This window comes from Budorcas taxicolor, chromosome 3 (genome assembly GCF_023091745.1).
Source record: "Budorcas taxicolor isolate Tak-1 chromosome 3, Takin1.1, whole genome shotgun sequence".
Lineage (NCBI taxonomy): Eukaryota > Metazoa > Chordata > Mammalia > Artiodactyla > Bovidae > Budorcas > Budorcas taxicolor.
Window position 1 is genome coordinate 48,582,211 of NC_068912.1, and position 25,033 is coordinate 48,607,243.

Sequence of the window (25,033 nt, forward strand, 5' to 3'; positions counted from 1 at the left end):
AGTCATTTTCTTGCTTTTGAAGTTTTACAGTCATATGGTATACGTTTTTTTGTGGATTTACTTAATTTGTTCAATGTTGCTTTTTTAAAGATGGAGCTGTGTTGCTCTGTATGACTATAGTTCATTCATTTAATTTGCTGTGTAGTATTTCACTGCATGAATATACTGCAATTTACTTGTTTATTCTATGTTGGCAGGTGTTTAGGTTTCTTCCTTTGGCCTGCTAAAAATAATATTGTTATAAACATTCTTATACAGGTAACCTCACACATATGCACACATTTCTGTAAGGTATATGCCTAGAAGTAGAAATACTGGGTTATAAGCTATGGAATTGCCAGTTTTTCTAGATAAACTGCTTGTTGAAAGCATTTGGGTCAGTTTATACTCCTGCCAATAGTATATTGGTGCTGCCATTTCTCCATTTCTTTGTTGGCTTTTGCTATTAATCCATCTTTCAAATTTTAGCTATACTAGTGGGTGGCGAAGTAATACTGTTGGAATTTCTATTTGCATTTCTCATTACCAATGAGGTATTATTTCATCCATGAAATCATGAAGGCTGTAGTTGCTGTTGTCCAGTTGCTCAGTCCTGTCTGACTTTTTACAACCCCATGGACTACAGCTTGCCAGGCTTCCCTGTCCATCACCAACTCCCAGAGCTTGCCCAAATTCATGTCCGTTGAATCAGTGATGCCATCCAACCATCTTGTCTTCTGTCATCCCCTTCTCCTCCCGCCTTCAATCTTTCCCAGCATCAGGGTCTTTTCTAATGAGTCAGCTCTTTGTATCAGGTGGCCAAAGTATTGGAGCTTCAGCTTCAGCATCATCAGTTCAGTTCAGTTCAGTCGCTCAGTCGTGTCCGACTCTTTGTGACCCCATGAATTGCAGCACGCCAGGCCTCCCTGTCCATCACCATCTCCCGGAGTTCACTCAGACTCACGTCCATCAAGTCAGTGATGCCATCCAGCCATTTCATCCTCTGTCGTCCCCTTCTCCTCCTGCCCCCAATCCCTCCCAGCATCAGAGTCTTTTCCAATGAGTCAACTCTCCCCATGAGGTGGCCAAAGTACTGGAGCTTCAGCTTTAGCATCATTCCTTCCAAAGAAATCCCAGGGTTGATCTCCTTCAGAATGGACTGGTTGGATCTCCTTGCAGTCCAAGGGACTCTCAAGAGTCTTCTCCAACACCACAGTTCAAACGCATCAATTCTTCGGCACGTACAAATGAAGTGATGTGTACAAGACCAGGCTTAAGCAGGTCTGAAGGCACAAATAAACTGCACACTCAAGTGGCTCAGATGTTGTAGTGACTACTCCTGCACAGCTGTTTCTTCCTCAGTCCACCCCTAGGCTGTCGTAGTGGTATCTATAGTTTATCTAGTGAGGAGGAAAAAACTCCAAGGATGGTTCTTTCCATCACAATATGCTTCAGAAATTGCCACTGCAATCTAGTACTTGTCTGAAAGGTGGTGAAGAGAAATCTCAGTGGGCAGAATTTTCAACAGTACTTCTGGTTGTCTACTGTAACTAGGAAAAGAGATGTCCACAGGTGTAGATCTACAGTGTTTCATGGGCAAGGGGCTAATGGATTGGTCAGGTAGTCAGGGAATTTGAAAGAATAAGATCAGAAGGCTAATGCCAAGGAAATCTGGGGAGGGAGTATGTGAATGGACCTCTCAGGATGAGGAGAAAATTTGAGGCTAGTAGTAAAATTTGTCCCATGTGATGTTCATAGGGCAATCAAGGAAGATGGTGAACATCTTCCTTGATTAAGTGGACAGGATGACTCATCCTCTGGATGTCAGTCATCCTCTTTCGCTAGCATACCAGTGCTTGCTCAGTGGGCTCATGTACCAAGTAACTATGGCAGCAGGAATAGAGGTTATCAATCCAGGGATCAAACCCAAGTCTCACACATTGCAGGCAAATTCTTAACCATCTGAGCCACCAGGGAAGCCCAAGAATACTAGAGTAGGGAGCCTATTCCTTCTCCAGGGGATCTTCCCGACCCAGGAATCAAATCAGGGTCTCCTGCATTGCGGGATTCTTGACCGGCTGAGCTACCAGGGAAACGCCATACATGGACTCAGCAACATGAAATTCTTCTCACCAATACTAATCTTACTATTGTCACTGCTGAGTACCTAACCTGCTAAGAACAGAGGTCAGTCCTGAGAGACCCCAGCCATCTGGTAACCAGTTAATCACATTGGATTCCTTCTCTGGTGGAAGGGCCAGCAACTGTCATGAAAATATTTATTCTGGATATGAATCCTAAGACTCTTGCTGTAAGACTACCAACCATAATCTTACCAACATGGTTATCTCTCAAAACATAAATTCTAAATGAGAAATTCATTTCAGAAAGGGCTCACTACTATGAAATTCATAGGAATTCCCATGTACCAAATCACCCAGAAGTGGCTGGATTGATAAAGTAATATAATGACCTACTGAGACATATTAATATGATGTTATTTCTCCCATTGCCAGAATACAGAGTTTGAGGAATTATGGAATAAAAACTAGGACGGATTTTTCTATTATGTTTAATAATCCACTCACGGAATTTTTTACTCCCATCCCTATAAGTGGGCAAAAAAAGAGGTCCCTATAAGGGCTGGGGTGGTTGATCCATATTATTAAGGGAAATTGGTCTACTGCCACACAGTGGGGTCAGTATGAACTATGTCAAGAGCCCAGGGGATTATCTGGGTTGCCTCTTAATGTTCTCTTATTTAACAGTAAAAGTTAATACACAACCAACTCCTAAGGACTCAGACCTATCAGAATTAAGATTCAGCTACCTTACTAGGTAAAGAGCCTTGAACAGCTAGCATGCTGGCCAGGAGCAAAAAAACCAAAACAGTGGAGTAGAGGAAGAGGTTATAAATATCAGCTACAACTTCATGCCGTTATAGAAACAAGTACTTAAGCAAATCTACTTTATTGTTTGTTCTGTATATTTTTGTGCATATTAATTATTTTTTCCTCCCCCTTTCCCTATCAAGTTATATAAAAAATGTTGGTGGTAGTACACTTGATCATCCAGGTGACTCAACCAGAATAACTAACACCTCTAAGAATAACAGTAGGCGCTTCCCAGGTGGCTCAGTGGTAAAGAATCCACCTGCCAACCCAGGAGACACAGGTTCCATCCCTGGGTTGGGAAGATGCCCTGGAGGAAGAAATGGCTGCCCACTCCAGTATCCTTGCCTGGAGAATCCCACGGACCGAGAAGCCTGGTGGGCTGCAGTCCACGGGGTCACAGAGTCAGACACGACTGAGCACGCACGCGCGGTAACTGATGGAACCTACTTGCCATCGGCACTCAGCTCCCTCTCCCTCACTCCACATGGGCACACCCACCCTCCTAAATTCTGCTCTCTTCTTCTGGGGCTAGGGTATTCAGACTACATTTCCCAGACTCCTTTTTGACAACTGGAGTCCTGTCAAGTTTGGCCAATAGGAAGCACTACTGAGAAGTCATTGGTAGCACAGGTCCCAGCACCGTGATATTTGTTGGCAGTGGTTTCAGGGGAAACGGCGGTAGAGTGACTCTGAACTCCAACAGACCACAGACAGCACCTGTCAGTAATCTTAGCTCTGGTCCAGGCAGTACCATTGGAGCAGATCTAGCATCGACTACAACACCCTCCAATAGTGCAGCGGTGGGAAGAGACTCCTGGCAGCTTCTGAACTCTGAGAATACTAACCTCCCACAGAATAACCTAACTACATTTACCAATTACCCAGGAAAACCATCACCAACACCCTAGAATGAGATAAAATGAACCAAAAATCCCCTCATTAAAGCAGCCCCGTAGAATGATCAACAGGTAGGTCTAATTTAATTACAAGGGTATCTGAAAATGAGACCATCAGATTGGACTGCCATAGTCAGAGCAGCATGCTCAGGAAGCACTACTGGGCGTGCCGCCGCGTCTCCTTATTTACGCCTCCCATCAGTTATAACTTATCATGACATCACTGCAGATTACAGTGAGAGAGTTTTCTTCCATCACTTGGCCCCTTATTTCAAAGCACAGGTGGATTCATGAACACAAATATCCTTCCTTAAACATAAGTGCCTGTCTATACTTTTGGAACAGATTTTAACACAAGCTTTTATTTTATTCCTGCTCTCCTAATATCAAATACATTTTGAGATTATCAGACTTTACTAAATTTTCCATCAGAAATTAAAAATATCTCCATATAATTTCCTCCCTCTGGTAAGTCAAGTTCATTTTGTGTAAAACATTTCTTCCCTTGTAAAACTAGACTGTAAATTTTTCAAAAAAGAATTTTCTTTTAAATTGACTCTTCAGTCCTATAACTAGTAAGCATCATGCTATTCTGGGACCCCAAAGAAAGCAATTGTAAATCAAGTTCTATAGAACTTCTTTGGTTTGTATTTAAACTAACCATTTATTCAATTCCACAAAGAAATCAGTGTTATATTTTTCTTAACATTCAACTTAAAACATTAGACATAATAAGCTGAATGAGGGAAAATCATTATCAAATGCTAAAAATGTAAACATGAAGAAAGTAAACATGAAAACAAATCTCTTTTTAAAAATTCATTTAATTACAAGAAAATTAGCCAGAAAATTGCACAGTTCCAAACAAATCCTCTGTATAAACACAAGGGCTCATTTACCATCATCTTTTTATATTTATCTCTGAAATAACATTCCATCTATTGAACTCAGCTTCTACTGGCAAAATTAGAATACATGGGTATTTTTACTGTTTAATATTTCATAAGCAGAATTGGCTTTTGTCCTGAAGTTATGATGGTGTCTGTCATTCCGCTTCAGAGAAACTCTAAAATTGTCCCCTTATGAGTTTAAATTAGCCACTCTCAAAATCCAATGGAAAAAGAAAAAAAAAACAACAACAACACTGTAGTTTCACTAAAAGATTCCTGTCCTCAACTTCATTTTACCAGCCTAAGTACAAATTCAGAGAAAAGCTTCTTAAGTCCTGTAGTTTCAAATTCCTTTTGTAACTCATCCAACGATGAATACTCTTTGACTTCAAATGCCAGAAACCTGCATTATACAAGAGAAACTCATGAATATGCCTAAATTTGTCAGAGTATAATTATCGATTCAGTTGCTTTTCCATCTGCAATAGTACTAAATTATACCTTTTGTGTTCTGTCTGTACTTTTGTTTCAAACAGTACACTCATCATTTTCTCTTTGCATTTCTTTCCACTAGAGTCCACATCCACTTTGCAGGTTTTCTGAAGAATCAGGTACTCCTAAATGATAGAACAGTATGTTAAATACATACCTCACTCTGAATCTCAAAGTCTCACTTTTAAAGGAGAAATAATCTGCTGGCCTGTTTGCATGCTGACAGAGTACTCGCTTTCTGAATCAAGCAGTAAGAGAGTTATACTGTTTTTATGTACTTGGAAGCGTAACATTCTGGTGAATGCTGGAGTAAAGAAGGTTCTAATCCAACTACACAGGCTTAAAACTAGACTAATCAGCCTACTAGAGCTGATTCTGGGGTTAGTTACCTAAATCCTCTGTGCCTCAATAACCTACTCCATAAAATGCTTGCTCTTAACAGCTACCTTATAGGGAAGCTGTGATGCTTAAATGAGCTAATATGTTGCTCTTAGAGGAATGCCTGGCACAACAGCACTTAATACAGCACCAGCCACTGTCATTATTACAGTACTATTACTACTTCAAGGTCAGAGTGAAGTTAATAGGCACACAGCACCAAACTTTCCAAATTGATGGAATCCATAAATATGTACCTGTAATTCTCAATCCTGATAAACAATCTTAAAAAATTTAAGAGATATTTACATTAAATGGCATTTTAGGGAAAGTTAATAAAAAAGAAAGAACTATTTTTAAAAGTTCTCTGGTCTAGCCATATGATTAAATATATATTCGTTAATTGATGGATCCAATCAGAGTAAAAATATCTGCAAAACAGCTGCACTTAGCCTAATATGCCTGAGCTGGCTTAAAGAAACATCTGACCCCTTTGGGGAAATATGAGCAAAGAAATTATGAGCATTCATTCAGTCAGCCAGTATTTTACCCAAAAGAGTCCAGCTTTATAGATATGCTAGGAGTGAGTGATAGTCGCTCAGTCATGTCTGACTCTTTGCAACCCCATGGACTGTAGCCTGCCAGGATCCTCTGTCCAAGGAATTCTCCAGTCAAGAATACTAGAATAGGTTGCCTTTTCCTTCTCCAAGATATACTATACATCACCTTAAAATATGTCATTCCTTGGTCAGACCCCAACTCAAGATCTGTATTAAATCTGAAACTGTGTTGTACCTATACACTATAACCTAGCACTACTCTGGTTAACTGACGTTATCAATTATCAAGTTTTGTGTTAAGATCCCATCATGAAAAAGCTATGTAATCCTACAAATTTGTAGTAACCCTATAAATCTTTAAGACAATAAGTTATGAAAGATAAATCTGTTTCAAATAAATTCCACTGTAATTATTCTTGACCCAACCCACTTGAAAGCATAAAGTGATTTGTAGCTCCTTCAAGATTTAACATATAATAAGCAATTTTCCTTGTCTGGTCCCACATAAAGCAGGTTAGATGTTTATAGAATGAGAACTTGAAAAATCTGAAGAAGATGATGATTTTGAAAGCAGCTGCTGAGACAAGTCAAGTGGAAAGCAAAAGTTAGGGAGGAGATGACAAGCTGACAGCCCTAATGATTCTACTTCCACTCACACTAAATCCTGGTTAAGAGGGACCAGGTCCTCTTTCCGGATACTACAGATACCAAATTCAAGCTTCAGAATGTATCTTTAACTGCCAAGTTAAAATTTTGCAGGCTTACCCACAAATACATACATTGCTGTGTGCTTAACCAAGACAAGAAATATAAATAGGCACAAAATTAGTGCAAATTTATAAAGTTTAGGCTCAAAGCTAATTACAGAAACAAACATTTGTGTACCATAGAGAGTTCTTTTTTAATAACCTATCACTTTCATTAAGTGGCATGATTTTTAAAACATAATCTTCTACTTATTCTTCAAGCTTTACAAGTCTGCACTTCTAATTAGAAGTTAGATAGTCTTTAAAAAAGAAAATACAGATCTATTAACATGGCAAGAGTGCACACAGAAACATCTCAATGATTCATCTGTCCCATTCTTATAAAACACCATTTTAGCAGAAAATAGCCAAATTTACATTCCACATCAAACGTTTTGGTACCTTGATGTCATTTCTGTCTCCCTGCAGTAAAATCAGTATGATTTTACCCATGAACATCAGTCTTCCTGTCAGCCTTAAATCAGAAGCCCACTTCTCCACAGTTTTGACATATTTAGCCTTCGCTCTCATGTGATCTAAATGCAAAAGAGTCATCCACAACCCATCATCCACAGTCATGCTCGCTGCAGAAGAGCACTTTTCACCGCCACCTCCTGCTTCTGGGTGCTCGAGGATGTGCCTGAGGTTTTGTTGAATCCAGAGAACCAGCTCATGAACCATAGGTTCTGACAAAAGGGTCTCTGCTTGCTCCAGTAACTTCTCCTTCACGATTTCACACTGGGCCCTGGTCAAGTGCTTGGAGTTCACCACAATACCAGGTAGACAGGACGGGTAACTGAGCGGTAAGTGGAATACCAACTGCAAGGGTATATCCGTATCTGTAAATCCTTCAGCTTTCGTGAGAATTCTGAACATAGCCCCGTCTGTCTCTGGAAAGCATCCAAAAATAATGATTAGTTGTACCTAATTCAATTTGAATGGAACACTAACAAGAGAAAATTTTGGTTTCAGATGTCAATTTATTTTTCATGTGAAAACTAAGTTATTTTATGAAGAGACACATCACGCTAAGAAAGCCATTATGTACAGGTGTTTTCTTTCAGCCATATATATACATACACATATATACATTCATAGAATTATGCCCAACCAGCACCCAGGATTTCACTGGCATTTACAATTGCTATTATCCTCTTTTTATTAAGGTCACCAGAAAGGTTTCTCCTTGTATGATTTTTTTTTTTCCCACCCAGACTTAGTTGCTAATTCTGGAAATTCCTAATAAACGCACATGAACCTTCAAAGAAATAGAATCGTGTATTTATAAAATCAGCAATTAGCTTAAAAGCTATACACTAAATCCAATGAAAATCAGGTTGCAGTGAGTCCGAGCAGAAGCAAATACTGGATCCCGTGTGGTGGTTGTAAGGGTGCAGAGAACACCACGACTATGCATACACACTAACAGCCTGGACCCGCTCTTTCTCACTTCAAATGTATTATTATCAGTGTAACATGAAGGCAGCGAGAGGAACTAAAATGGGGCAGCCATCAGTTCAGCCGTTCTCTGGCTCCATGAGGAGGGGGAAATGGGAAAGTACACACAGGATACAACATGAAACGCTCTGCTCTCTTTCAGATTTGCTCCACTTCACCCCTCTGATGTGTTCCACACCACTTCACCCCACTTCTCGCAAGTTGATAAAACATCAGGCTGATTCATTCTGCAGGGGGCAGAAGCACACAGATCAGAAGAGAAGAGTAGAACAGAACCGGATGCCGAGGAGGCTCTTTGAAGTTAACTTGCCTTCGTCTATGCTACTTCTATCTCCACAGCCCTTGTTTCATTCTCCTTCACAAGACAGGCAGTCAGATCATTCTCATTTTCATACCTGGATTGCTGCTCAACAGCCTAAACAATGGAAACCTGAATGTATCCCCATTTTAAAGAACTGAACAGAACATTAAAATGGCTCTCTAGCCATCTGATTCCATTTATTCAGAAGCCATGGTTATAGACATTGATTTATACAGGACCAAACACATTCGTTACACAAGGTTTTTCTTTAGTAGAATCTTCAGCATCAGAGGCAAAGCACAACCGTTTTAGGACACTACCCCAAAACTCAGGCAGTAACCATTATAAAGATCATATTAAAATGATATAACTTAAATTTGTATTACGTAAGAAAAATGTGGCCGCATAAAGCAAAGTTTTCCAAACAACTTCGTGCATTCCCCTAAAATCCATCACCAGATTCTCAAAATCTTTCTTTCTTCTATCCTGTTACTTCTCCTTTTTAAAAAAAAAAAAAATTTTACTATTAAAGTAGGCTCCCTGGATGTCAGTAAGATCATTACATTTCACTTGGTAAAATGGGTATTATAAATAGACCAACAAACAACGTGTAACCACTAGACTAAATAAGCCTTCCAGAAATCATCTAGAGGGTTCACTTTCCCTCTCAAGGGGGAGATATAATTTTTAAAGCTCTTCATTCATCATTTAACAAATAGTCACAGGAAACATAAGTGACTAGGGTTCAATCCCTGGGTTGGGAAGATCCTTTGGAGGACTAAATGGCAACTGACTCAAGTATTCTTTTTTTTAAGTTCATCTATTGAAAATACTTTTTTTTTTAATTGAAGGATAATTGGTTTACAGAATTGTGCTGATTTCTGACAAACATCATCATGCATCAGCCTTAAGTATACATATGTCCCCTCCCTCTTTAACCTCTCTCCCACTTTTTTCCCATCCCACCCCTCTAGGTTGTTACAAAGCCCCGGATTGAGTTCCCTGAGACATACAGCAAATTCCCATTGGCTATCTATCTTACATATGGTAACGTGAGTTTCCATGTTACTCTCTCCATACATCCTACCCTCTCCTTCCTCCCCACACCCCCTCGCCCATCCCCATGTCTGTAAGTCTATTCTCTATGTCAATTATTCTTGCCTGGAGAATTCCATAGACAGAGGAGCCTGGCGGGCTACAATCCATGGGGTTACAAAAGAGTTGGACACAACTTAGCAACTAAACAACAAGTCAGCAAATAGAAAATTAATGAGAGAAAATCCTGACTTTAGCTTTGGAAACTGTGAAATTATTAGTTATGCTTAGAAGGAAAACTACTTTAATTCTATCAAGAATTGGAAAGGACTAACAACCTTCCTACTTGGTTTTCTCTGTGACTCCTTTCACACACACACACACACACACACACACACACACACACACACACAGGAGTTGCAAACTGAAATTACACAAAATGATGCTATCTCTGTAAGAAAATGAAAATCCCAGTAACATACCCCCAATTCTGTTGATATTTAACGCAGCAGTAAAATTATACATTCTTTTAAAAACTCATTTTCTCCCTAAAACTCTAGAAGGATGTATATTACCCTTCCTTTCTCATCTGCCCTGGTTTGTACATGCAATTAAACTGGCTCTTTTTGCCTCAGAAATTTTCATGTAATCACATACACTGTCAGTCTGATTTGGGTTATTTTCCATAAAAAAGAAAACAAGGTTGTTCCTATCTACTTTATGTTTATTTAACAGGTTAGAAACAGAGTGATTAAAAGAAAAATAATGGTGTTCTATATCTTACTGCTAATCTCTGGCCTTCCCTGGCACCAAGATACTCTAGTTATTAAGTTCAACTCACAAACTCATCATTCTCAATAAACGTCTGTGCCACAGAAAACTTATGCCTGCCCTAGGAATCTACGATTTTCATAAATTCCAAGAATATTTTCACCTAAAGATCCTAGCAAAAGATTTAGCCTCTGGTTAAAGTTCACATACCTATTCCCTAGTTTGTATTTTTTTTTTTTAAATAAGTCTTTATGCCTTAAAATAAGTATATCAATTTCATAACCAAAATAGGGGTTTCAAACCTTATTCTTCCTTACAAGTATATGAAAGAAATTATGCTCCTAACTACCCTCCAAACAACAGAAATTCAAACTAGAGCAACTGAAATAAACCCCAAATTCCATACCATTATTTTTAAGAATTCACCCTACACACACACAACAGAAATTCAATAAATGCTGTACAATAACAGAAGACAGTGGAAAATGTAAACAAATTTAAGAGGATGAATTCTTCAAGATTCATTTAGAGCCTACTTAGAAATCATTGCATCATGACTGCATTATTGCAATCACTGCATCACTGAATCATGGCATCACCGACTGGAAGGACAGGAGCTTGAGCAAGCTCCAGGAGCCGATGGATGGACAGGGAAGCCTGGAGTGCTGCAGTGCAAAGAGTCAGACACGACTGAGCAACTGAACTGAACTGAAGAAATCATTTATATACCACATACAACTGGCTTTCCCCATACTTTCTTTCTTTTTTTTTTTTTTTTTTTTTTTTGCAGTATTTACATGTCCTCTGGGTAAGACTTCATTCAGAAAACCACTAAAAAGTCCCCAACAGCTCTCTTACTTCATTATACAGGGTTTTTTCCCTCTTGCTCCTGGATGCCTCCCCACAAGTATATATCCACCAGTGCTGCAGCTGGATTGTTATATACACTAAAAGGTAGTTACAAAAAAAAAAAAAACAACTAAGAATAAGTGAAGCTCAAAGTGGCAATCCCTCCTTTAGAAGTGAAGTTCAAGGCTGAATTGGTTTTAGAGGTGACCTCAGTACCAACAATCAGCAGGGAACAGGGCTGACCAGATTTAGAGGGCTCAGTGGGTGACAGTAATGATTCATTTTGCAGGAAGGTCCAATGCAGTCTGAACATCAGTGTTAGCAGAATACAAAAATTTACTCTGAAGCTACCGTGCAAACATATCATATGATAATGAGTCTTATACCCTCCCATTTTATAACATGCTTATCTGTAAGATGATTTTCCAGAAACACAATTCAATGTATAATGAGCACTGACTATGGCAATATACTCTCTGTGACCTCTGATTACCTCATCAAGAAAATGAAGATTCGTAACATCACCAGTCTCACCTACTTCCCAGGTACCCACAAGGCCAGGCACACACATTACCCTTCGTAACTATTCTGAACGTAAGTTGGACCACACCTGATTCTTTGCTCTGGGTAGTCGTCTTGCTCTCCTTTTCTGGACAAGTGTTATCCTTGCTCTCTAAGAACTGTTTTCCTGTTGCAGCAACTCATCTCTATTAAGTAGCATGATGCACCTCAAGAGTCCATATACTCGAGCTTAGCGGTTACTAAACCAGCCTGAGCATCTGTTATCTTCTCTATAAAATAAAGAGCACCCCTCATCGGGACTAATGACAAGCCTGGTAGATTTTTAACCATGTTTCCTCTTTTAGATGTGTCTGTGCTGCGTGCTTAGTCACTCAATCATGTCCAACTCTTTGCGACCCCATGGAGCCTGCCAGGCTCCTCTGTCCATGGGGATTCTCCAGGCAAGAATACTGGAATAGGTGACCATACCCTCCTCTAGGAGATCTTCTCAACCCAGGGATTGAACCCAGGTCTCCCACACTGCAGGCAGATTCTTTACCAACTGAGCCACCAGGAAAGCCTAGATTTGTCTAGTTTCCATGAAAAAAAATGTTAGTGTTCTAACTTACCTTAAACTTCACTGACACAGCTTTTAAACGTCTTTCAGGATTCTCTGTCACTGTTTTCCCAGTATCTGAGAATAATTCCTTGCCAATTTCATTTGCTTAATCACAGTTTAAGATTACCTATCTTTCTTTTGAATAAAGTTGTTCAAATTGCTCATTCTTCTTCTACCATTCTCTCAGATATACAAGAGATTATGTATATATGCATATATACCTCTTGAAAAATAAGCAAAAAATAAAAAATCTTGAAAGAAAAATAAAAACCAGAATACCTCTCATCAAATAAGATGCATTTAAAGTATCAGGTGTACGGCAGGAGACCCCATTAAACCTGGCACTTTGTCTGACTGCGCTGCACAGGAATCAGCAGAATGCCCTGACTTGGTCCACCCACGGCATGCCCTAGCGGACAGGTGTCGGGGCTTTCAGAATGTACACCCATAAGAAAAAGCTACAGCTGATGCCTCTTACAATGAACTTACTCCAGCCATCACCAAGAGGCCACAGTGTATGTAAGTCCCGTGAAATTCTCAGCACAAATTAGTCCAGCCAAAAATATGCAATTATTCAGACTCTTCAATCTTATGGCCTTAATGTATGACCCCTAGGTTGGCAGCCTGAGCCTTCCCGGGCTACCTCCTACCAGAAGCACAATCCTACCAATGTTAACCTGATTGCAGGGGCAACAAAGAGAAGCTTATTTGAGGGAAAGGCCAGGAAGGAACTGATGGTATTCAGAATGTTCTGGTGTTAAGCTTATATCCTCCAATCCCGGCTGACAGTGACCGTGAGAGTGGTAGCCAGCAGCCCACTGGATGTTTACTGTGGTCTATTAAAGCAGTTCTTACGTACCCTTAATTCCCAGTTGTGAACATCAAACATTCCTATTTCAACCACTGAATTGTTTTATTCTCCAATGAACCTTTCAGCAACAAAATGCCCTAAGTTGTTACACTGAATTCTTTTATAATTCAATTACTTACTGATGCCAGAACACTGAATTAAATTAATTAGGAGGCATGGCTTGAAGTCATGCTCAATTTAACAGCAGATAAAGGGTCCACAGTGTTCTTTGTATCAAAAAATTGCTCCCTTTCTTTCTGTGCTTACTTTTTTCAGTTTTCTCTGAACCATCAGCAGTGTCCTATGTTCAGCCATGTGCTGAGGACACAGACCACGGTTACTCCATCCTCTTTCAGGTGTAATGGTAAATCCTAGGTTCATTTTCCCAGGATATTCCCAGTTGAGCCATAATAAAGGAATTAAAGAAAACTAATGATGTCCTCAAATAGCCTGCCTCAAGTAGAAATAATGAAGTAATTATCAATAAAGAAAGTAGTGAAGACAGCAAGTAAGGTGATGAAGAATAACAGATGCTATCCTATCAGAAGATGGGTGACCCTCCCCCCCAAAAAACACTAAAAGTGAGTAAATCTTCTCATAAGGATTTTAAACGTTGTTTCAGAAAGCTGCAAGACAGGCTAGGCATTGAAAAGAAAGCAGCTTCACCACATAAATTGGTTCACGGTGCCCAGAACACAACAGTGCTAAATGAACGTGTACAGACTGGTGATCAAGAGAAAAAAGTAAAAAGGAGGCAAGCTTCTGCAGGTGAATAACACGTCACATGGACAAGAGGAATAGATCCTAACCCTTGATAGCTTTCTCACAACACCCAGACATTTTAGACTCCCTTCTTAAAGGTCAATCAATTTATGGTCAGAAAGACGATTTTAATAGCAGCTGTAACATGACAGAAGTTTAGATCTCATGCCAAAAAATTTACATAGTGTATTTGAAAGCTAAGAGAAGATTGAAAATCATCTGCATCACTGCACTTTTTCATAAACTGAAGTTTTGTTTTTTACTTAACAGAAGCTACAGACAGATACAGAGAGTAAGTTTTCGCTATCATGAAAATAAACCCAGAAGAACCGTTCTAAACTGTAAGCTCCGGGGAAAGTGTCTTTGAAAAACCTTGAGTTTTCAGGGACTCAAATGTGAGCGGAACAATTAATGCGCTCCAAGAGCCTGTAATTGACAACCACCTTAAAGCGAACTAAAAAAGCTGAAGAAAAACAATCCAACTGGGAGAGCTCTGAGTGAGCGCTGGTTGAATTCAAAAATTCATCCAACAATAATTTACTATGAATACCTACCACGTGCCTGGCACTGACCTAGGTGCCTGCAGTTTTGTGATTACAAAACAGACAGGGTCCTGCCTTCTTGCAACTTGAGACAACCAAATACCCATCTAGTTAAACTTCAATGGGTGCCCCGATGGGGAAGTTGGCTTTAAACTAGGGGTGTCAGGAGAGACCTCTTTTTAAGATGAGATCTGAAGAATAAGTTCAGGACACCCAGGGAAAGCCTGGGGGGACGCTGTCCAAGAGGGCGCAGCTGGTAGCCCTCAGCGAGTTGAGGAGTGATCAGGACAATTAGGGGGTGAAACGGCCGCGGGGGCAGGTATGTCTGAGGGGGATGTATAGGTGAGTGGCGGGGGGCGGGGGACAGGAGAACGGGGGGAAATCAAGGAATGGGGGGAAGCGAATGGAGGTGGGAATGGGCGAGTGGGGAACGCGAGAGTAGTGGGTGAGACGGACCAGTGGATGAACGGGCGCGGGAAGCAGGGACCGGCCGACGGGCTGCAGGAGCCTGAGCGTTGTGTTCTCGGTTGACTGCAGAGCAGCGGGAAGGGGCGCTACACTATTCATGTTTTCAGGGTCGCCGCACTCTCCCGCCTGCTCCCACACACGCCCAGTCCCGGCGCCTGTCACTCCATCGCTCATCTACCCCGGCCCCCAAGTGTGGGCTCGGGGCGGTGAGCCCAGCCGGGGTGGTGGGGAGCCCGGGTCCCTCTGGCGCGGACGTAGTCACCTGAGAGACTCAGCACTTCCCACTCGTCAGGCCCGCAGAAAATCGCTGCCAGGGCCGAGAGCTCCTCCCGCACCGGCTCCGCCATGGCCGCACGGCCTCGCACGCTCAGCACCGCCCCTTCCGCCGCCGCTGCCGCCCCGGCCGTCCCAGAACAGTGCGGCCAGGCTGCCACCGGGGGGCGCTCCGCGTCTCCGCTGGGCTCCGCGGGCTGGATGCCACTAGACGCCCCGCCCACAAGCTCCGGCTCTGTAACTGCAGCCGGAAGACTCACGCCGTTTGGGGGACTTTTCTCCAAGGGTGAAGGCCCTGTGGTCCAAGGCAGGGTGTCTGCCAGAGGCCACCGTGCAGCTCACCCGCTGCTTTTCTAACACAGGGAAGACGCCTAGCAAAGCCGGAAATTCTCTAACTTTAGTCCGGGCTTTGTACCCTAGCCATTCCCTCCCAGACTTGTCCTTGAAGGGAACTTGGAGGTTAGGGAAAAAAAAAGCAGGGAAGTGACCAGAAGAGGTTAGCCCCTGTCTGGCTCAGAAGTGAACTACGGGTTAGCGACACTGCAGTTAACAGATCAGAGGAGATTCTCCGCCCTCATGGAGGTACTGGAGACCCAGTACCTGGGACACCCGGAAAACCTCCGGAGCAGTAACAACCTCCACATGCTGAGTGGTAACTGGCACTCAGACTCGAGCAAGACCGGATTCCTCTTTCTCTTTCTCCTAACGATGGTTCAGAAGGCGAGAGCTGGACCTGCCAGCTCTGCAGTCTAAGGATGTTACTGGGGTGGCCTGGACCCTTGCGGGGGACCTGTGTACCCAGGTGCTGGGAGCAGTGTCATAACGTTCCTATTTGTCTCTGGCTTCACAGGGTTCCCTGGTGGCTCAGAGGTAAAGAACCCACCTGCCAACGCAGGAGACCCAGGTTCAGTCCCTGCGTGGTGAAGATCCCCTGGAGAAGGAAATGGCCACCCACCCCAGTATTCTTGCTTGGGAAATCCCATAGACAAAGGATGCCTAGCCGCTACAGTCTATGGGGTCTCAAAAGAGTTAGACCCGGCTTAGCATGTAAACAATAGCAAACAAACAAACAAACAAAATCATAGGGGACAGCCCTGCTGATTGGCAACCGCCACTTGCCAATGCAAGTGAAACTCCTGGGCCTTTGAGGGTACAATCAAGTATGTAAATGTGGCAAATGCTAGCTTTCATTACTCATTTTGTGATCTTCGATTGATACAAAGCAATGTGATTCTGAACTCCACTCAAATCTAAGAATGTTCAGAATTATCAATCCATTCTGTTTCAACGTTGGGTTTGTGAACAAGATTACAATGATTCCGTGTGATAGTTTTTTCAGTATGTTTGACTTATCCTTTAAGTAACAATTTAAAATTTTGCAGACCCAAAAAGTAGCTGGCCTAGTTCACAGAGGTCCCACGATTTTTGTTTGTGTCAGAAATAGCATCCTGTGAGATATATCAGGGAATTTAGATGGCTACACAGTGACTCCCGTCATTGACCTATGGATGTCAGGGAAACAGGGCTGATTTAAAGACTGAATTCATGTTATCATCATTAACATCCTTCCCACTCCAACTAAGAAGGGGTCTTAAAAAGGAAAAGATACTGTCTTCTGAGAACAGAAAGGAAGTTTAACAAGATAAACTGCAGGAGAAATGCCTTTCAGAGAATGCCGTGGGGTTTTAGTGACCCCAAGTAATTAAGAGCACTGCTGTGTACATAGCTGAGAAGACAAAGGTTTATTTAAATGCATAATTATCTCTGATGTGGCCAATTTGTTTAATAATAATAACTCCTTTGAGTTATTTCCAAAGTAGCAGCAGTTCAGTAGGTTCAGTAGCTGCTAAAGAGTTCGGTGAGCAAAAGAATAAAATTTTAATTTAAAACATCATTGAATTATTTTTAATTTTAGCTTGAAATCCAATGTTAGTATTAAAAGTGGTAGGAAAATATTAATTTATTTGACTTATTAAAGATAATCAACAAAAAAATCAAGTAGTTCATATCTTATTTTTGATTTCCTGAATTCAATATAAGTGATAAGAGTCCAATAATATTAACAGCAAGACTACAGCTGTCAGAAATATTAGGAGGCATCCCTGAAGACTGTTGTCACAAGGTATCCATGAAATTGATGTAAGAGTGCATCAGTCTATGTAAAATTTTCTTGTCAATAGGTTTCTTCTTTGCTTTTCCTTTCTTCGTTGATTTCTTAACCTGCTTCTCATACTCCATTTAGCATGTTTAAATAAAACAGGAGTCGATGTGCATGTCTTTTAAATTGACAGTATCCTCAGGCCCTGAAGTCCTATGAATAAGTTTCTATTCTCTGACATTTGGAAGTAATCATCACAGAGAAAGCATAATGTCAGCTTGATATTTCTCTCACTATGAAAATACCAGCTACATGTCAAATATCTGAAGCCTACCTTAATGCAGTAAATTTTCCTGGATTCATATGCTACTGAAGATTCTAAATATTTAAATGTGCAATGATATCTAGACATGTGGATAAATGTCTAGTTAGAGCATGATCTCTTTCTCTTCTTCTCTACTCCTCTGCCCCTAACAGTGTTTGTTTTCCTAGAACAATATTGTTTATATATGCAACTTTCCTAAGTAGTTGCTTTCCCAAGACCAAAGGAGAAGCTATAAATCTCTCACCTCCAGTTAAAATCACTAGCCCACGAGAAAGAGTTCTTTAACTTTTCTGGGAAAACCTTTCTATTTACTTTATCATATGTAGTATGTGGACTGGAATATTCAACTCTGTGTCTGCAATTTTAAGTCAAATTAAGGTAGGAGACAGATGGGCCCCTGGGCTGGACAGCTGGTGTTTGTCAATTGGAGTAAAATTGAAGCTTTGTTCTCATCCAGACTCTTGAGGAACAGTGCTAGTGGCAAAAGCTATGAAGTAAGAGATTAGGTACCCACTCCTAAGGTCAAGGAAGACTTCTCTGTCTGCACATGCGCAGGAAGGCTTCTGGGGGGGTCAAAAAGGGAGGGAGTCCAACCCCATATTAAGTGTGAACATGCACCCACAGGCCATCTTAACAAAAAGTTGCACATACATATTGGGAAGAATCCTAGGACCCTAATTCTGACTCCTAATTCTGAAGTGAATGGGAGTGTGATAAGGAAAATGATCATATTAAGATTATGAGGCAAGTAAAAATGCTTTTAAGAACCACTAAAAGTAAAGAACGAAAGAGGCATTAAATGCCAACTTGCTAAGTGAACCTGAACTCCAGTAAGTTATGCTACTGGTTTTGTCTAAAGGCTTTTTGTATTTACTTACTTCATAAATACTCATAAGTTGCTTCATAGTTCTTGGGCACTATTGGTCTGGCTCGACAAGCTGAGTATTAAAACACAGAGATGAAAGCAGCAGGCCTTTGCTCTCTTCAGTTTTGAGTCTAGACAGGTAAACCCTGCGTGCAACAATTACACGTTCTTTCATCATGCTGAGGTAACAAGAAATGCCACATTCTCTGATTCATGTAAAGTCCACTGTCATGGTTTGGTGACCGTGAAGGGCTGCTGTGGAGCACGTTACCTCCCACAATTTCCCAGAGGATAAATATGTCTGTAATGCTAAGGAATATAGTAGGTTTCCAAAAGTACATCAAGTCAGTGGTGTCGATTGGCCCTAGTTCTTTTTGTTCTGTTACCATGTATGTGTCACAAATGTATTTTTCACCCAGAAAACAAAAGCAAATAGAATGCATAAGAATTTGATATTGACACTGTAATCATACCCTTCTGTGGAAAGATCTGCCTCCACCTTGTCCAAATAATCTGTACTCCCTCCAAAAAATTGGTTACATTCTGCCTGTAAGAAATTGTTTGATTCTCACACAGGAGCAATATCAAAAGTTTCAGCTTACCTTGTAAGAAAACATCCCCATGACCCAGGTCCATTACATAAATGTTCAATGCCTTATCAATGTTATAAAAAGAAGTCTTCAGTTTCATTAGGGTTTTAGACTTTGCCTAACACCCAAGAGTTAATTTTGGTTACTACTGTATTTTTTATTCATCATATATTTTGTCAGTGTATATTACTAGTCTGACCAGTTTTTATTATCTGGATTGGAGGAGGGGGTACTTGGGATTATGTGAATTTTATAAAACTCCTTTTCTCCAAACTTGTAAAGGAATTATAAATAAGTCAATGCTGCCATCTTGCAAAATAGATTCTTGGTGGTTGAAAGTTGAAAGAACGAGTATATCAGAGAATCAAAACTGTGACTGGGAAACTTAGATCTGAATTTCCTTATAAGAAAAAATGTGGGGGCTCTGGAGGCAGAAAATGTATTAGGCACAGAGAGATGAAAGGGAGGAAAAAAGGAAGGAGGAGGGGCAAAGAGGTATGCTAGGAAGATCAACACTTCAGAACACTATGTGAAAGGACAATTTTCATGAAGTGAAGGAAGTCATAGGTTAGCAGTTTGGCTTTATTTCTAGAAGATTTATTTACCAGCTTTTTATGCATAGAGAGTCCTGAAACTTTATTCATTAATAATATGAGGTCTAGGTTTGCTTCAAAATAATGTAGGAAGGGGGAAGAAGCTGGGGTATGGATGGGGCTGACATGACCATAGGTTAATAACTGATGAGATGGAGTTGTGGGTACCCAAGTATTTGGCATACTGTTCTATTTTTGTGTATTTTATATTCTTTATAATAAAAGTTCATTTTTATATTATTGGTAGATAATCTATCAAGATACTTGAAATTTTCATAATAATTAAGAAAGAAAGAAAAGGGAAAATAGGAGGGAAGAGAAAAGAAGAAAAAAAACCAGGGCCAAGTAGAAAGAACTGAGTTGGTGAAGGCCATTAAGAAAAAAGAGAACAGGTTCCCTAGTGACAGGTTCAACTAATGCATGACTTACAATTTGTTCAGGTGAGAAGAGCATAGAACCTAACATTTATTTCAGTATCCTTCACAAGATACAAGAGGTTTACTCGTAGACATTCATGTAGAGGGAGACAGGCAGAGCTGTGGGCTCCTCAGTGTAAGCCTCCAAACTCCTTCTGGTTTGTGGTTTGGATCCCATCAGTCGTTCCGTGGTCCAGGGTGGCCACCAGAGCCCCAGCCACTAAGTCCACATAGAGTCAGGAGAGTAGGGCTCAGGCCATTGGCTGGAATTTAGTCCCATGACAGCTCCCAGCTAAAAGGGGGACCAGGAAATGTCATTTCTGGGAGGCCATGTACCCAACCAAAGGTAGAGGAAGAAGTAAAGTATTATTGTTATCATTTCTTTCTTATTAGGGACAAAGGGAATCAGCCCTGGAAGACAGCTGGCAGTCCCCACATGAAGTTGAGTTCTGGCCAAAAGGTTAGGTGGTCACATACCATAAATCTGTGGAGCTCACCTTTCCCCACCCCTCAACCCCCACTACCCTTTAGTATTTGTCACCCTGTCCCATTTTATTTTTCCCATGTCATTTACCATTACCTGAAATCTCGTTTATTTGCTGACCTGTAACTTGTGTTTGCCCCACAGAGAGCAGGGTCTGCCTCCTCCTGAGTACCACCAGATGGGTTCATATGTCCAGAGTGTTGAGGACACACAGGCCCCAAGACGGTCTGATGGGGTCTGTGGCTCACAAGCTGAGACTTTCTGGGAGGAGCAAGGCAATTCAGAAAGACCTGAATGAAGGCAGGGGCCAGCGGCTCTGGTGTTCCTGTGGTTAAGGGGTGGGGCCGGCTTGGAGTTCTCTGCACCATGCGGGTTCCTGCAATCTCAACAAGGGAGGGAATGTCCACACTTTCCCAGAGGTAGAACAGAGGGAGTGGGCTGGGGGTGGGGACAGGGCTTGAAAGGTGTAGGCAGTCACACATCAAAAACAGAGTCAGACACATTTACCATCTGTCTCAACCAGAATTCTATAACTCCCACGATGTCAGGGCCCTATCAGTCTTGTTCACTTCTGTATCCTCCATGTCTAAAATAGTACCTGGCAAATTAGGAATTCAATAACATTTGCTAATACAAATAAACTCACTGCAGAGTTTATAAACTCTTCATAACCATTGCTTATTCAACAGAATTATGGAGCGCCTACTATATGCTAGTGACTTGATGAGGTCTCAGGAATTCCGTGGCTAAGTAAGACTACCCTCCGAGAGCTCCAGCTCCAGTCTGGGAGGCATCTGCTTTCCTGGGATGGGATGATGAGTGTCCTGCCAGGTGAACAGAGGGTTATAAGAGGCAGGCCAGGAAAAACATGGTTTGGCCATGGTATTAGAGTTCTCCCATCACAGGGCAAGGGGAAGAGGAGGAAAACTGCAGGCAGAGATGACTGGAGGTAGATCTCTGCTTTCATTCTTAACAAGCATTTATTGAACACCTTACTATATGCCAACTATGACAATGGATCCCGGGGAATCTGTGGTTGCAGCGAAATGAGGGAGACAGGTCTTGAAAGATCGCACTTTTGGTAATGGGCAGTCTGTTGAAATCATGGAAGTAGATATGATTGCCTGCCTGCATTTCAAGAATTTCACAGGGGGGAGGCATAAAGATGGCGGAGGAATAGGACGGGAAGACCACTTTCTCCCTCACAAATTCCTCAAAAGAACATTTCAATGCCAAGCAAACTCCACAAAACAACTTCTGTAGGCTGGCAGAGGACATCAGGCAACCAGAAAAGCAGACCATTGTCTTCAAAAACAGGTAGGAAAAAATATAAAAGACGAAAAAGGAGACAAAGGAGGTGGGGCGGGAGCTCCGTCCCGGGAAGGGAAGCCCGTCCCGGGAAGGGAATTTTAAGAAGAGAGGTTTCCAAACACCAGGAAACACTCTCCCTGCCGAGTCTGTGGCGAGCCTTGGAAACACAGAGGGCAACATAACAGGAAGGAAAAATAAAGAAATAATTAAAACCAAGAGATTACAAGCCCAGCAGTAACTCCCCCAGCGGAAAAGCGGCACAGACGCCTGCATCCGCCATTGGGAAGTGGGGGCAGGGCAGGGACGCGCGGGAGGCGCGGGCTGCTGTGTTTTGTAAGAATCGGGCAGGAACGCCCCACGCGCAACCAGAACGATCTAACTTGCGCTAGCAAACAAGACTGTGGGATAGCTACCGCACGAAAAGCTCGAACATAAGACACCGCCAGGACCGAGCACAGAACAAAGGACGGAACGGGAAAACCCGGCTGCAGACCATCCCCCGCCGGGGACAGGCAGCCAGAGCCATAAGGACTGGAAAGCAGCAATTGCAGACCCGGAGAGACTTTACTTACCTAACTGCAAGCAGGCCTCTTTGCTAAGACTTCTGGGGGTGCTGGACAGTCACAATCTGCCTCACGGGGGATGCCAGCGGTCCACCCAGAAAGCTGAGCAGCAGCGGCAGAAAAGGTGACAAGCCGCGGCGATCACGCTGGCCAAACTCCTGAGCTACTCGGACCTGGGAAGGGCACAAAGCGCAGTCCCAGCCGAATCTGTGCCTCTGAGGGCGGCCTGAGCGCCGAACCTGAGCGGCTTGGACCGGGGAAGTGCACGCAGCCTAGGGCCGGCCCCAGACGGTTCCCGGCTGAGCATCGTAGAGCCGGAGCGGTTTGTGCGCCGCGAGAAGCGACAGGTCAAGCGGGGCTGAGACACTGTGTGCACACGACAGTGCTATTTGTTTGCAGCATCCCCCCTCCCCACAGCGCGACTGAACTAGTGAGCCTAAAAAACCAGCAAACGGAAGAAGTTAAACAGAGGGAACCACCTTGGAAGTGATCCCACACGGCCCAAAACATCAGAGAAGGGCCAGATATATTTTTACTATTTTTAAAATCACTCCTTTTTTTTTCTTTTTTCTTTTTTTTCTAACTTTTTTTTTAATTGTTAAGTCTTCTATTTCTCCTCTAATTTTTATTACTATAACCTACTATTACTATTTAAAAAAAAAAAAAGACTTTTTTTTTTTTTAAGGCAAACACCATATATAGCCTTTGGATGGTTGTTGGTGGTTTTTTTGTTTTTGTTTTTTGTTGTTGTTGTTGTTGTTTTGTTTTTTGTTTGTTTGTTTTAATAATTCTTTTTTTTTTCTTTCTTTCTTTCCTCCTTTTTCCTTCTGCTTCTTTTCTTTAATATTGTATTTTTGAAAATCCAACCTCTACTCTAGATTTTTAATCTTTGCTCTTAGGTTTTTGTTGTCAATTTTGTACATTTAAAAACCCAAACTTCACTACCCAAGTTTACCTGAGAGCGAGATTACTGGCTTGACCACTCTCTTCTCCTTTGGACTCTCCTTTTTCTCCACCAGGTGGCCTCTGTCTCTTTTCTCCCCCATCTCTTCTCTATCCAACTCTGTGAATCTCTGTGTGTTCCAGACGGTGGAGAACACCTAAGGAACTGGTTACTGGCAGGATTTGTCTCTCTCCTTCTCATTCCCCTCTCTTATCCTCCTGGTCACCTCTGTCTACTTCCTCCCTCTCCTCTTCCCTGTATAACTCCGTAAATACCTCTGAGCGGTCCAGACTATAGAGCACACATTAGGAAGTGACTACTGGCTAGCTTGCTCTCTCCTCTTTTGATCTCACCGCATCTCATTCCAGTTACCTCTAACTACCCCCTCCCTCTTCTCTTCTCCTTGTAACTCAGTGAACCTCTCTGAGTGTCTCTCAGTGTGGAGAAACTTTTCATCTTTAACCTAGATGTTTTATCATCGGTGCTGTATAGATGGAGAAGTCTAGAGGCTACTGTAAAAATAAAACTGAAAACCAGAAGCAGGAGGCGTAAATCCAAAGCCTGAAAACATTAGAGAACTCTTGAATTCAGGGAACATTAAGCAATAGGAGCTCATCAAATGCCTTCATACCTACACTGAAACCAAGCTCCACCCAAGGGCCAACAAGTTCCAAAATAAGACATACCACTCAAATTCTCCAGCAACACAGGAACACTCCCCTGAGCTTCAATATACAGGCAGCTCAAAATTATTCCAAAACCCTTGATGTCTCATAACCCATTACTGGTCACTCCACTGCACTCCAGAAAGAAGAAACCCAGCTCCACCCACCAGAACTCCAACACAAGCCTCCCTAACCAGGAAACCTTGACAAGCCACTGATAGAACCCCACCCACAGTGAGGAAGCTCCATAATAAAGAGAACTCCACAAATTACCAGAATATAAAAAGGCCACCCCAAACGCAGCAATATAACCAAGATGAAGAGACAGAGGAATACTCAGCAGGTAAAGGAACAGGAGAGTTGCCCACCAAACCAAACAAAAGAGGAAGAAGTAGGGAATCTACCTGAGAAGGAATTCCGAATATTGATAGTGAAAATGATCCAAAATCTTGAAATCAAAATGGAATCACAGATAAATAGCCTAGAGACAAGGATTGAGAAGATGCAAGAAAGGTTTAACAAGGACCTAGAAGAAATAAAAAAGAGTCAAAATATAATGAATAACGCAATAAATGAGATCAGAAACACTCTGGAGGCAACAAATAGTAGAATAACGGAGGCAGAAGATAGGATTAGTGTAATAGAAGATAGAATGGTAGAAATAAATGAATCAGAGAGGAAACAAGAAAAACGAATTAAAAGAAACAAGGACAATCTCAGAGACCTCCAGGACAATATGAAACGCTCCAACATTTGAATTATAGGAGTCCCAGAAGAAGAAGACAGAAAGAAAGATCATGAGAAAATCCTTGAGGAGATAATAGCTGAAAACTTCCCTAAAATGGGGAAGGAAATAATCACCCAAGTCCAAGAAACACAGAGAGTTCCAAATAGGATAAACCCAAGGCGAAACACC

At 41.7% G+C, this 25,033-nt stretch overlaps 1 protein-coding gene across 2 annotated transcripts in view; it reads right to left on the reverse strand.

Annotated features, from left to right (window-relative positions):
- The window catches only part of RWDD3 (RWD domain containing 3), an 83,381-nt gene extending 68,039 nt beyond the window's left edge, over positions 1 to 15,342 (reverse strand). The window contains exons 1-4 of one of the 2 annotated variants that reach the window (XM_052637723.1): positions 15,254 to 15,338; positions 7,238 to 7,725; positions 5,161 to 5,276; positions 4,576 to 5,062 (exon numbers count right to left, since the gene is read on the reverse strand). In XM_052637723.1, coding sequence (XP_052493683.1) covers positions 4,948 to 5,062; positions 5,161 to 5,276; positions 7,238 to 7,725; positions 15,254 to 15,338 — 804 coding nt within the window. In that variant the 3' untranslated portion in view covers positions 4,576 to 4,947. Of the gene's footprint in view, positions 1 to 4,575; positions 5,063 to 5,160; positions 5,277 to 7,237; positions 7,726 to 15,253 lie in introns of those variants that run through there. The other variant, XR_008199141.1, reaches the window with a different exon arrangement.
- Between the last annotated feature and the right edge of the window lie 9,691 nt (positions 15,343 to 25,033).